General features: G+C 44.2%; 1 protein-coding gene across 5 annotated transcripts in view; it reads right to left on the reverse strand.

The window, feature by feature from the left end:
- Positions 1 to 2,686: 2,686 nt before the first annotated feature.
- The window catches only part of dazap1 (DAZ associated protein 1), a 78,391-nt gene continuing 67,995 nt past the window's right edge, over positions 2,687 to 13,082 (reverse strand). For 3 of the 5 annotated variants that reach the window (XM_072439487.1, XM_072439484.1, XM_072439483.1), the window contains exons 12-13: positions 7,454 to 7,549; positions 2,687 to 3,446 (exon numbers count right to left, since the gene is read on the reverse strand). In XM_072439487.1, the coding sequence (XP_072295588.1) occupies positions 3,271 to 3,446; positions 7,454 to 7,549 (272 nt within the window). In that variant the 3' untranslated portion in view covers positions 2,687 to 3,270. The remainder of the gene's footprint in view (positions 3,447 to 7,453; positions 7,550 to 13,082) is intronic. The other 2 variants (XM_072439489.1, XM_072439488.1) reach the window with 1 other exon arrangement.

A 13,082-nucleotide genomic window follows, 5' to 3' on the forward strand; every position in this document is an offset into this window, starting at 1 on the left:
TGACACCAAGAGGCCCAGCCCTCAGAGGCCCCGCCCTCAGAGGCCCCACCCTCAGAGGTCCCACCCTCAGAGGTCCCATCCTCAACTGCTTTACATCCTATTTATCTGATATGTACCAGTTTGTTCATGTAAACCAGAGCTCCTCACCTAAAGTAACCTACGGTATTCCACAGGGGTCAGTACTGGGTCCAGTTCTGTTTCCTCTTCATATGCTGCCGTTAGGTCACATGATCACGTCACATGCCATTAACTTCCACTGCTCTGCAGATGACACTCAGCTGTATTTATCAATGAAACCAGATCAGAGTGATTGAGTAGACAGACGTAGAGCTTGTGTGAAGCTTGCTTCTGAGCAATGTCAGTGTCGCCTCCAGTTCTACTGCAAGAAACCTCAGTCTTATTTGACCAGGAGCTTTCATTTAAAGCACAAATCATTTCAATAATATAGATCAAGTCAAAATCAGACTTTCTGGATCCTGGCCAGGTCGCTAAGCACTTTGATCCTTTTATAACAATGAAATGTTCCCACAAGACTTTGGATAAAGATTTTGCCTTTTGGTTTGGGGGGTGTTGTGTCTCTAAATGAGAGTTTATAAGTTAATTATCTAGGATTGTTAATTAACACTATAACAATAAAACGATGCACCAGAGAGTTCAGTATAAACATGTTTTATTCACTGGCTGTTCATTCTGAAGGAAGATTAACGGTTTTACTGACTCGTATAAAATAACCATAAAATTCAGAAACTAGAATTATTTTAAGTGGTTTATTCACCAAGTAATTAAATCAGCAGAAAAAATAATAATAGCTAACAAAAAGATCGTCTTACGTGTGCCCTAAACATGCTATAGAGCAGGGGTGTCAAACTCATTTGGGCCGCGGGCCGAATTTCGACGCTCAGGCTGGGTCGCGGGCCGAACATAACGTAAAACATAAAACTATTAAAAATATAAGAAATAAAATAAGAAAAAACGGTTACAGATGTAATTACAGTTCTATGAATCGATTTTAAAATATATTGTTTCTTAAAAAAACATTTCTTTAAATATAAATTTGAAATGTTCGGCGGGCCGGATTAAAATGTCTGAAGGGCCGAATCTGGCCCGCGGGCCAGAGTTTGACACCTATCCCCAACCCTAACCCATGTCTCACTAGCTCCGCCCTTAGTCTCACTAGCTCCGCCCTTAGTCTCACAAAGACAAAAAAACTTGCATATTTTGACACTTTTGTGTCATCAAAATGTTGGGATTTTACAAAATGTTGTGCATCCACTAAAGTTTAAACCAAGGAAAGCTAAAATGATCAAACCTGACTTTAATCTGACACTGATGTTATCAAAAATGTTAAAGAACCATTGCCTCTGTTCATCTCTGACATAACTCATCCCAAAACTAAAGTTATTTGAGGCAAGCGTTTTGAGGGATTGAGCATTTTTAGAGATATAACTCCGTCTGAACAAACCTGTTCAGCTCCGGTGCAGCTCCTTTAGTTCTAACCTCTTGCTTTGATTGAAAATCCAGATTTTGAAATGTAATCGTCCAGATTGTCCGGATTCTACATACACAATATTGACAAAGAAGATAGAGACCTGTCCACGCACGAGCACCTGTCAGCACCTGTCCACGCACGGCCGGGCTCAGGAGCGCCCTCTTCCATGAGGCACACGTACTGTTGCCTCGCTGAGTGAACTTTTACTACAGTTTTATAACGACTCTGTGATTCAGAAATACATGTCATACATTATCGAGAATATGGAAGCACAAAGCTCGTGGTCAGGGGGTTTTATCTGTTATAAACAGGGAGAGAGAGCGACACATCATTTGCACCAGCTCAGTTTGTGAGGAGTGTGTGTGTGTGTGTGTGTGTGTCTGTGTGTGTTTGTGTGTGTTTGTGAGGAGTGTGTGTGAGTGTGTGTGTGTGTGTGTGTGTGTCTGTGTGTGTTTGTGTGTGTTTGTGAGGAGTGTGTGTGAGTGTGTGTGTGTGTGTGTGTGTGTGTGTCTGTGTGTGTGTGTATGTTTGTGTGTGTTTGTGAGGAGTGTGTGTGAGTGTGTGTGTGTGTGTCTGTGTGTGTTTGTGAGGAGTGTGTGTGTGTCTGTCTGTGTGTGTGTGTCTGTGTGTGTTTGTGAGGAGTGTGTGTGAGTGTGTGTGTGTGTGTCTGTGTGTGTTTGTGAGGAGTGTGTGTGTGTCTGTCTGTGTGTGTGTGTGTGTGTGTCTGTGTTTGTGAGGCGTGTGTGTATGTGTCTGTGTGTGTTTGTGAGGAGTGTGTGTGAGTGAGTGAGTGTCTGTGTGTGTGTGTGTGCGTGTTTGTGAGGAGTGTGTGTGTTTGTGAGGAGTGCGTGTGTGTGAGTGTGTGTGTCATGTGTGTGTGAGTGTGTGTGTGTTTGTGAGGAGTGTGTGTGAGTGTGTGTGTCTGTGTGTTGTGTTTGTGTGGAGTGTGTCTGTCTACACTCGACCTGTAAGCGCTAACTACTTAGTGCCGTCATGATGCATTTTTAAAAGATCATGGGCTTTTGGACAAAGATCCAGGGCTCAAGCCCCAAAGCCAGGGCTTGGCTCCGCCCATGGTTGGTCCTAAAGTGACCTCCCCATGACGCGCCAGACAAAACCTTAAAGCAGCACTTACTTGTGACAAGCCCAGAACAGAGATGTGTCATTTCTAAACATGAAAATAAAGGGGAACTTAACTTTGTTAAAACATTTATTTTTAATTCTCCTTTTTTCTTTTTGCATTAGTGCAAAATGCACCCAAACAGCCACCTGAGGGAAGTCTACATATTTAAATAAAAAACAAGCAAAGTGTACATTTATAGTACAAAAGTGATTTTTTTAAATTGCACAGTTTGTGTATAATATATATTCATCATCTCCATTTTAAACAAATTTTAAAGACTCAGAAAGTAAACAAAATTCATCAAATGAAAAATAAAAACATTTTCCCATGAATTTAAAGCTGAGAAAAGTCGAGACCCTGTTTTGACTTAAGTCCACCATAAATATACTGTACATACAAGTCTCTTCACATATATTCTCTGTGCTAGTGTTTGACCAGACAATCAAAGTTATTGCAAAGTAGTTCTACTATAAAACATGGAGGTGGGGCGGGGATAAAAGCTTCTTTTGCTGACCCTTTCTTCTTTTTTGAGCCCACTAAAATGTCCTGGGTCCCTGCGTGACAAAACGTGTGCATTCAGCGGTTGCAAAGAACAATCCACATTTGTAAAACATGTCCCTGACTCTGACGCTCTGGTTCCTGTGGCTCGGGCGTGTGGTCAGCGCCTGTACGGGTGGAAGCCCTGTACGTTGTGGTTCTGTCCCCGTCCAAAGGCACTTGGAGCGGGCTGAGGGGCCGGGGCCGGGGCCTGTGCTGTGTGGGTCCCGTAAGAGGCGGGAGGCTGCGTGGGGTCAGCGAAAGTGTGGGTGAACGCGGTCAGCTCCTGGCCATAACCTGCACGGGACCAGACACAAGACACAAGAGGAGCTTTTGTATTATCACATAAACATGGAACAAGTTTCTTATCTAAAGATGAAGGAAGAAAATCCACCACACGAGTAACTTTTATTAATGCTCATGGTTTTAGTCCAAACCAGTTCCTTCAGTCACATAGAAAAGAGAGCATGAGGATGTCGATTAACATGAAAAGAGTATTAGTTAGGCTGAGCAGAATAATATGTCTGTTTGCTGTAACCCGACCGACCCGGTGTGAAACTAGCCGACTGAAGAAAAAATATCAGCATTTTGTTGAAAAAACGTCAAAATCTTTTATTTTTCAATTATTTTGCCGACTCACCGACCGGTCTTTCCTAAACCGCCGTGTTGAATATTTTTTTCACGCTGGTAAACCTATCTTGCATGTGCGACTTCATATTTGGTCCCCCACATGTTTCTGTAACAAAACAGAACATGCAAGACGAATGCTATATTTTCATTTACAGGTTGATTGGCCCCTGTCGGCGCCACTGAAGTGACTTACAAAATGCATTCTGGGATTGAAACACGCCCAGCAGCGTCATCACAACAAACGTGGCGGCGCCCGTGTCCCCCGCATGTTCCCCCCGCTCGCCTTCGCTACCAAAATAAAGGATAACGGCGTACAAAAGGTCGATTGAAGTATCTTAAATTGGGGAGATTTAGTCTCCGGATCGGGTTGAAGCCCGACCCCTGAACTGTTGAAACCTGACCGCTGAACTGTTGAAGCCTGACCCCTGGACTGTTGAAGCCTGACCCCTGGACTGTTAAAGCCTGACCCCTGGACTGTTGAAGCCTGACCCCTGGAATGTTGAAGTCTGACCCCTGGACTGTTGAAGCCCGACCCCTGGAATGTTGAAGTCTGACCCCTAGACTGTTGAAGCCCGACCCCTGGACTGTTGAAGCCTGACCCCTGAACTGTTGAAGCCTGACCCCTGGACTGTTGAAGCCTGACCCCTGGACTGTTGAAGCCTGACCCCTGGACTGTTGAACCCTGACCCCTGGACTGTTGAAGCCTGACCCCTGGACTGTTGAAGCCCGACCCCTGGACTGTTGAACCCTGACCCGTGGACTGTTGAAGCCTGACCCCTGGACTGTTGAAGCCTGACCCCTGGACTGTTGAAGCCTGACCCCTGGACTGACCCCTGGACAGTTGAAGCCTGACCCCTGGACTGTTGAAGCCCGACCCCTGGACTGTTGAAGCCTGACCCCTGGAATGTTGAAGTCTGACCCCTGGACTGTTGAAGCCCGACCCCTGGACTGTTGAAGCCCGACCCCTGGACTGTTGAAGCCTGACCCCTGGACTGTTGAAGCCTGACCCCTGGATTGTTGAAGCCTGACCCCTGGACTGTTGAAGCCTGACCCCTGGACAGTTGAAGCCTCTGGCCCCTGGACAGTTGAAGCCTCTGACCCCTGGACTGTTGAAGCCCGACCCCTGGACTGTTGAAGCCTGACCCCTGGACTGTTGAAGCCTCTGGCCCCTGGACAGTTGAAGCCTCTGACCCCTGGACTGTTGAAGCCTGACCCCTGGACTGTTGAAGCCCGACCCCTGGACTGTTGAAGCCCGACCCCTGGACTGTTGAAGCCCGTCCCCTGGACTGTTGAAGCCCGACCCCTTGACTGTTGAAGCCCGACCCCTGGACTGTTGAAGCCCGACCCCTGGACTGTTGAAACCCGACCCCTGGACTGTTGAAGCCCGACGCCTGGACTGTTGAAGCCCGACCCCTGGACTGTTGAAGCCCGACCCCTGGACTGTTGAAGCCCGACCCCTGGACTGTTGAAGCCTGACCCCTGGACTGTTGAAGCCCGACCCCTGGACTGTTGAAGCCCGACCCCTGGACTGTTGAAGCCCAACCCCTGGACTGTTGAAGCCTGACCCCTGGACTGTTGAAGCCCGACGCCTGGACTGTTGAAGCCCATCCCCTGAACTGTTGAAGCCCGACCCCTTGACTGTTGAAGCCCGACCCCTGGACTGTTGAAGCCCGACCCCTGGACTGTTGAAGCCTGACCCCTGGACTGTTGAAACTTGACCCCTGGACTGTTGAAGCCTGACCCCTGGATTGTTGAAGCATGACCCCTGAACTGTTGAAGCATGACCCCTGGACTGTTGAAGCCTGACCCCTGGTGGTCACTCCGAGTCAAAAAATTGCAAAATTTGGACCTTTTTTTTTGCCTTCAAAGTAAAAAAAATAAGAATTTGCCGACCAACCCACTTGAAAAATGTTGGTTCGGGTTACAGCAAACAGACATATTATTTTGCTCAGCCTTACAATGAATATTTAATGTAAAACTTTATCGGCGACATTAGTGGGCAGTGCTCTCCCGGTAACGGGCCATGCCTGTCGGTTCAGTCTGATTGAGGGGGCGTGGTTAAGAAGCCAAAGCCAAAGCTGAAACGGAGAGCGGTGGAAGTGTGGATGAGGAAGGAGGAACTGGTTCTTCTTTCAGGTTTGAGTTCCTCTGCAAGAACACTGAACCAATCACAGCCAGGAGGCGGGACTAGAGACGTGATGTATCCAAGGCCAAAATGATTTCAGAAACAAGATGGCCGCTGCAGCTAATCACCCATTGGCTTTAACACTACAGACAGTAGAAGCTAAAAGTGGTTCTCCTCCAAGAATATTTAAGCATAAAAAACAGTTTTATACAGCCGTCTTTACACATACACATTTATCTTTATCTGATTGACAACTGTGAAATCCCATTCAATCGTCCCTGTTGAACACGGGAGGAAGTCAGATGGCCGGCCAGGCTTGAATTTGCAAAAGGCTCAACATGCTGCATTATGGTGGATTTTTCTTCTTAATTCGATGAGTCCATGAGGGAAAAGTAAATCTAACGACTGTCTATGAACATTAGATGGTGGTATTCTCCTGAAAGACACAGGGAGCGTCACAGAGCAGTTTGTACGAGTCGAGTCAGTTCAGACCAGGTTCAGTCATTGTCACGGTAACGATAAACATAATGTGATTATCAAGAAAACAAGTTCAATTATAACACTGCATATTTAAAACTATATAAGTGTTTGATGAGCGAAATGGTCCACAGCTCTGGTCTGTTTTTAAGATGCTCATTCAAAGTTTAGTTTTGATTTAAATGTAGTCTTACATTTTATGTTCCATTAAATATAAAGTTGAGAACCAGTGTTGGTAGTTTATCTTGTTATAATTACGTCAAATGTAATGTTTTTATTGTACATTAAATGCTAGGATTTATAATTATTTATTGTAACCATTTATTGTCCAAAGGCTAAATTCATACCAATTCTTTTGGGAGCAGGATGATGAGAACTTAAATGATTTAAGAGAGGAAATCTTAATTTGGGCTTAAGGTACTGTACATTTATACTTATTTTAATCAAATGTAAGGTATTTAATGTCATTTACAAACTTATTATAAGCTAAATTTATCTCGAGGCGCCTGTTCACATTCCAGTACTTCTCCATGGAAACAGCTCCAGGAAGGCAAAGTCTGCCAAAGACAATGTGCTTGTAGTTTCACAATAAAACAGATCGAGTGGTCACAACAGGACCAAGAAGTGGAGAATACAAGGGAAAAGGTAGATTTGACTCTTATCTTAGCCTTCTAAAGACTTCTTTAGCCTTTGAGCTAAACATGTGGAGACAGCAAGGAAAGAACACAATGGGTGATGATGGATTGACAACTCAACCATGAAAAAGTGTCTGACAATTAGATCATCCTTTAGTTTAAAATCAGCAAAGCAACAGAAATGTGGAAAAGGAGGACATGTCTGAGTGCAGCAAACCACAGCCTTTGAGAGCACACTTCAAGGCTCATTTCTTTTTCAAATCCTCTGGAGCGGAAAGGCTTCCTCTGGCTGTGGCTCACTGCAGCAGCAGGCCACGCCCTCAGGATGTACATGCAGAATGTACATGCACAACATCACAAAGTAATGAGACATGAGCCAAAGTCTAGTGCAGCTCTGAAGCAGAGAGAGGAGAGTCTAGAGTTCATAGAAGACCTACCTGCACTAACGCCTCCTGCCTGCTTTTCCTGACCATAAGTGTGAGTGGGGCGTGTGGGTCCAAAGGCCGAGAGGTCCTGGGGGTAGTTACCAAGGCCTATCGGGACAAGACGAGCAAACCAAGGATGACTGGACCCGACCAACTACTGTCACTGACCAGACACTACCAGCCAAGCTAACTGTAGCTAACTCATGGCTAACTGTGATTTAACACCTGTATTGTACTGTATTGATTATACAGGGTTCCCATTCACTAATCATATGGGACAATATAAAATAATAATGATAAGGCTACCCCAAATAAATTGTCTGTTTGCTGTAACCCGAGTCAACATTTTTCATCTGGCTCGGTCGGTAGGCAAATTCTTATTTTTTTTTCACTTTGAAGGCAAAAAAAATATCCAAATTTAGTCATTTTTTGATTCAGAGTGACCACCAGGGGTCAGGCTTCAACAGTCAATGATGGAAAACGTCTCTATCAACCCGATCGGGAGACTAAATCTCACGATTTTAAGATATTTCAATCGACCTTTTGTACGCCGCTATCCTTCATTTTGGTAGCTAAGGCGAGTGGGGGGAACATGCGGGGGACACGGGCGCCGCCATGTTTGTTGTGATGACGCTACTGGGCGTGTTTTAATCCCAGAATGCATTTGCATAAGTCAAATTTAACACCCTGACTGAGCCTGGCATTACTCTGGACATGTCAGTGGCGCCGACAAGGGTAAACCTACTTTAAAAAGTGTCGGTGTAATCCCTCATTCGTCCAGGCGTGTTCCATAGTAGAAAAAGCTTCAGTTGTAGTCATCTGGACTCACTTTGAAAAAATAGACGTTTCGACTCTCATCCAAGAGTCATTGTCAATAACAGAATTTAGGTCGAGAACTCCGATATTAATACTGTTCTGTGGTAAGACCCGCCCATTGGGAGGAGCCTTCCTGAAGTAGAAAGAGTTGTTTGTTTCAACAGAAACTCCCCCTTGTATCTACCGAGCTAGCCTATTCAGAATCTTAATGGGCTATTAGAAACCTCTTTGTCTTTGTGAGACCCTGGCTCAACCACCCTGAGTACCTGATTAGCATCTGAATGTCCTTTACCTTTCCATTCTGAACCCCTGGAAAGGTAAAGGACATTCAGATGCTAATCAGGTACTCAGGGTGGTTGAGCCAGGGTCTCACAAAGACAAAGAGGTTTCTAATAGCCCATTAAGATTCTGAATAGGCTAGCTCGGTAGATACAAGGGGGAGTTTCTGTTGAAACAAACAACTCTTTCTACTTCAGGAAAGCTCCTCCCAATGGGCGGGTCTTACCACAGAACAGTATTAATATCGGAGTTCTCGACATAAATTCTGTTATTGACAATGACTCTTGGATGAGAGTCGAAACGTCTATTTTTTCAAACTGAGTCCAGATGACTACAACTGAAGCTTTTTCTACTACTTTAAAAAGGCAATATTATGATTCCTATGCGCGATCCGTTTAGTAACAGATGCACATGGAGGACTGAAAATGATGATGCGCATGTGTTACGCAGTGCGTTATCAGTCCTTTGAGATGAAAGTCAAGTTAACAAGCGTGATAATAATATTTGACACAGTGGTTCAGGACAGATTGGTCGGTGAGTCTGCGAAATAATTGAAAAATAAAAGATTTTGGCGTTTTTTCAGCAAAATGCTGATATTTATTTTTCAGTCGGCTAGTTTCATAGCGGGTCGGTCGGGTTACGGCAAACAGACATATTATTTTGCTCAGCCTAATTCATGTCATTTGCAAATGTCTGTAAATAATTCAATATGTGGAAAAACAAATAAAGAGTTTTAGCTTCTCTAAATTTAAGCTCAGAGGCATGAATGACTCATTGTAGCGATGGAGCAAGATCTCATAAGAATATCTGGGAAATTATCTTTGAAATGTTGATCTTGTGTTTTCTCTTGAGCATCGTCAGAAATAGAAAGAACAGAACTCAGGACTAGATTATTCACAGTTGAAAAAGTCTCTTTAGTTTCTCTAAAAGAAGAGCTTTTTTATGATTGTGGTATCGAAAGTATCAAGTATCAAGCTTTTTCCTTAAAGATGGTCTGCAATGTTAATTAATAAGTGGAATAATAATAATAAATATAGCCGCAAGCGGCAATGATCGGCCCTCGCCACGCCGCCGCCACGCCGCCGCCACGCCGCCGCCACGCCGCAAGAGGAGGGGGCGCTAACGCGCCCCAATTGTCCTTTTATTACGCCTACTGCTGAATCTGTGACGCTGTCACATCTTCTCCCCTTTGTTTTACCATCAAAAAGCTATTTTATTTTGAATTCTTGGCAAAATGTGCGGCTTTGCCGCACAGACACCGTGACTCTTTGAATAAAAATGTGGATAACTTTTGATGGTCCACCCCTGAAGATGAGTCTCACCAAATTTCAGGTTAATAGGGCTAAAGCCCTGGGAGGAGTTTGTGAAAGTCTAAAGTGTAAACATGTTCTGGCGATTTCCCCATTGGAATAACATGGGAGGTTTCGGTCATCGTTACGGCAACGCCATAACAATTATGACATGGGTCTCATTGACTTTTTTGATGGGGATGCTAAAATTGAGTTGTGTGTCAAATTTCATATAATTTCGCAAAACTAAACATTTAACCTCCATATAAAATCTGTAGGGGGCGCTGTGGCGCCAAATGAATTTATTTCACTTCAAGTAGGTTTAGGGCAAAGAGTTTAACAACTGATTCTAATTTGACGCAATTCGGACTTTATCTGCGCAAACGGCAGAAATTTTAAATATGGGAGATTTCTGAAATTCTAGCTACAGTTTGCGGCTTCGCCGCACAGAGACCATGACAGGTATCAATGTAATTTGGATAACTTTTGATGTCCCACTCCTCAGTAGCATTTTCACCAAATTTCAGCTTTTTAGGGCCAACGCCCTGGGAGGAGTTTGTAAAAGTACGACGTTTGGAAAAACTCCGAAGTCAAGTTTAGCCATTTTTGAAGCAATATGGCCGACATCTGGTTGGGCGGACGGCGTTGCCGTAATAATATTTTTTACTTCTCTTGTCACCATCTACCTCTGCGCCAAATTTCATGATTCTACGATCAGATTTTTTTGGGGTCATTTCCCATCTCTCAATGCATTTTTGGTACATTTGGGGGCGCTGACGCGCCAATTTTTTTTATTTTAGAAAAGGGAAATAGCCAGAATGTAGAGAGGCACGATTTTTAGAGGTGTGAACATTTTTGTGACTTTTCGTCAATGTTCACTGGGTGAAAAATAGGGGGGTTGGTCCCGAGAAGAAGAAAGAAGAAGAAAGAAGAAAGAATTAAAGCCGCAAGCGACATCCAACGGCCCTCGCGGGCCGCCGCGGCCTTCCGACTCTGCGCTTTCGACTTGATAAAGATGGCGCCCTTATTGTGTGTTGAATTAAAAAAGAACTTGACAGACGGCGACACATTGGACATGGCCAATCCAGTGCAAATCAACACAAGTGTCAGTCAAATGTGCTGCTCCGCCGCACAGAGACCGTAGCACTTGGAATAAAAATATGGATAACTTTTGATGCCCCGCCTGTGTAGATGATATTTCCCAAAGTAAAGCTTGATCGAGCTATTGCCCACGGAGGAGTTTGTTAAAGTGTGAAGCGTAAATGTGAACATTTCAAGGATTTGGTGTTTTTCCCATTTGTGACAGTATATTTGCAGCTCTACGGCAAAGAGACCGTACCACTTAAAATCAAAATATGACTAACTTTTGATGCCCCGTTTGTGAAGATGATTTTCCCCAAATATGGGCTTGATCGGGCAATCGCCCTAGGAGGAGTTTGTTAAAGTGTGAAGCGTAAAAATGTGGTGATTTGAGCGATTCTACGATTTTCCCATAAGGATAACATGGGATGTTTCTGTCAACGCTACGGTTACGCCGTACAAAATATGACTTTGGCTCTCATACTTTTATGATCAGGATGGCAAATTAGAATTTTGTTCAAAATATCATGTCATTTGGAAAAACTCTATTGTTTATAGGCCACTCTGAAGGCCAAATAGTCAGAATTCTGGGAAACGTTTGCGGCTCCGTCGCACAAAGACCGTAAAAGTTATCCTTAAAATTTGGATAACTTTAGATACACCACTTGTCTAGAGGACGTACACCGATTTTGAGGTTGGTGGGCAAAACGCACTAGGAGGACTTCGTTAAAGTGTAAAACATAAAAATGTGGTAATTTGAGAGATTTTGTGGTTTTCCCATAGGGATAACATGGGAGGTTTCTGTCATCGCTACGACTACGGCGTAAAAATTTAGGCATTTTTGTGATTGGCTTTTGTGATCGGGACGGCAAAATAGAATTTTGGGTAAAGTTTAGACAATTTTGGTAAAACTAATTTTTGACCTTCAATGTTAATTTAAAGGTCACTCTGTAGGGGGCGCTATCACTGCCATTTCAATTTTGTCAGCCTAAACTGGTCCAAACTAGAAAGTTTAACAACTGATTCAAATTTGGTCCTAATCGGACTGGTTTTGATCAAATGGGAGCAATTTTTAGACCTGCAATATTCCAAAATAAGTTGTCCAACTTTGCGGCTGCGCCGCACACAGACCGTAAAAGGTATCTCAAAAAATTGAATAACTTTAGATGCCCCACTTGTCCAGAGGACGTACGCCGATTTTGAAGTCGGTGGGCAAAACGCCCTAGGAGGAGTTCGTCAAAGTTTGACGTAAACAAAATGGCTAACTCAGCTTGTTTTCATTTTCAAAGGAAGATGGCGGCCATAGGGTAAGTTTGGGGGCGTGGCCACAATGTTTTTTTTTGTTTATCCTCACGAGAGGAATGCGTGTCCCGAATTTCGTAGCTTTACGCCAAAGTTGACCTCGGGGCGTCTCCCATAGGCGCAATGTATTTTGACTTTTGTCGGTGGCGCTGTCGCGCCATTTTTTAACGAAAAAAAAAATGGCCCAGAAAAAATAAAATTTTTCACCGATTCTGAATTTTGGGCAAAGTTTGGTGAGTTTTTGAGCATGTTCAGGGGGTCAAATTAGAGATCAAAGCGCTGAAGAAGAACAAGAAAAATAATAATAATAATAATAATAATAATATTTTTAGCAAAAACAATATAGCCGTTTTTACTATAACAACAAATGATACATCGTTTGAAAGCTCTAAGCCTTCCCGATGCCGCCATGGGGTGGAATCATCATTACGAGCGCTTACGCGCTCGTCACTCCCCATTCCGTCGGGATGCCCCGCCCACTCCCCATAGACTTCCATTGATTTGAGCAGATACAAGCATGGCCCATGCCTGCGGCATGGATTCTCGCGTACAGGACGATGCCAGGAGGGTTTTTGGAGGAATGCAGCGCTTCGCGCTGCTGTTGTCAACAATTTGTGAATGGGCTATTTCTGTCATAGCAGGAGTAAGTATGCATGATCCATGCCTTCGGCATGGGCTAGTTCACTGTACTTGCCAGGGGCGACGGGGTACCAAACATGCGGGCTGCGCCCGCATGTTTGGTCAGACAGTTGCAACGCTGCCTTCGGCAGCGTTGCGGGAGCAATAGGCCCTCCGCCCTGCTGGGGCTCGGGCCTAATAATATTTTTAGCAAAAACAATATAGCCGTTTCCACTATAACAACAAATTATACATCG

Source organism: Eucyclogobius newberryi, unplaced genomic scaffold, assembly GCF_026437365.1.
Source record: "Eucyclogobius newberryi isolate DKJ021-1_F unplaced genomic scaffold, fEucNew1.0.hap1 SCAF_9, whole genome shotgun sequence".
Classification (NCBI taxonomy): Eukaryota; Metazoa; Chordata; class Actinopteri; order Gobiiformes; family Gobiidae; genus Eucyclogobius; species Eucyclogobius newberryi.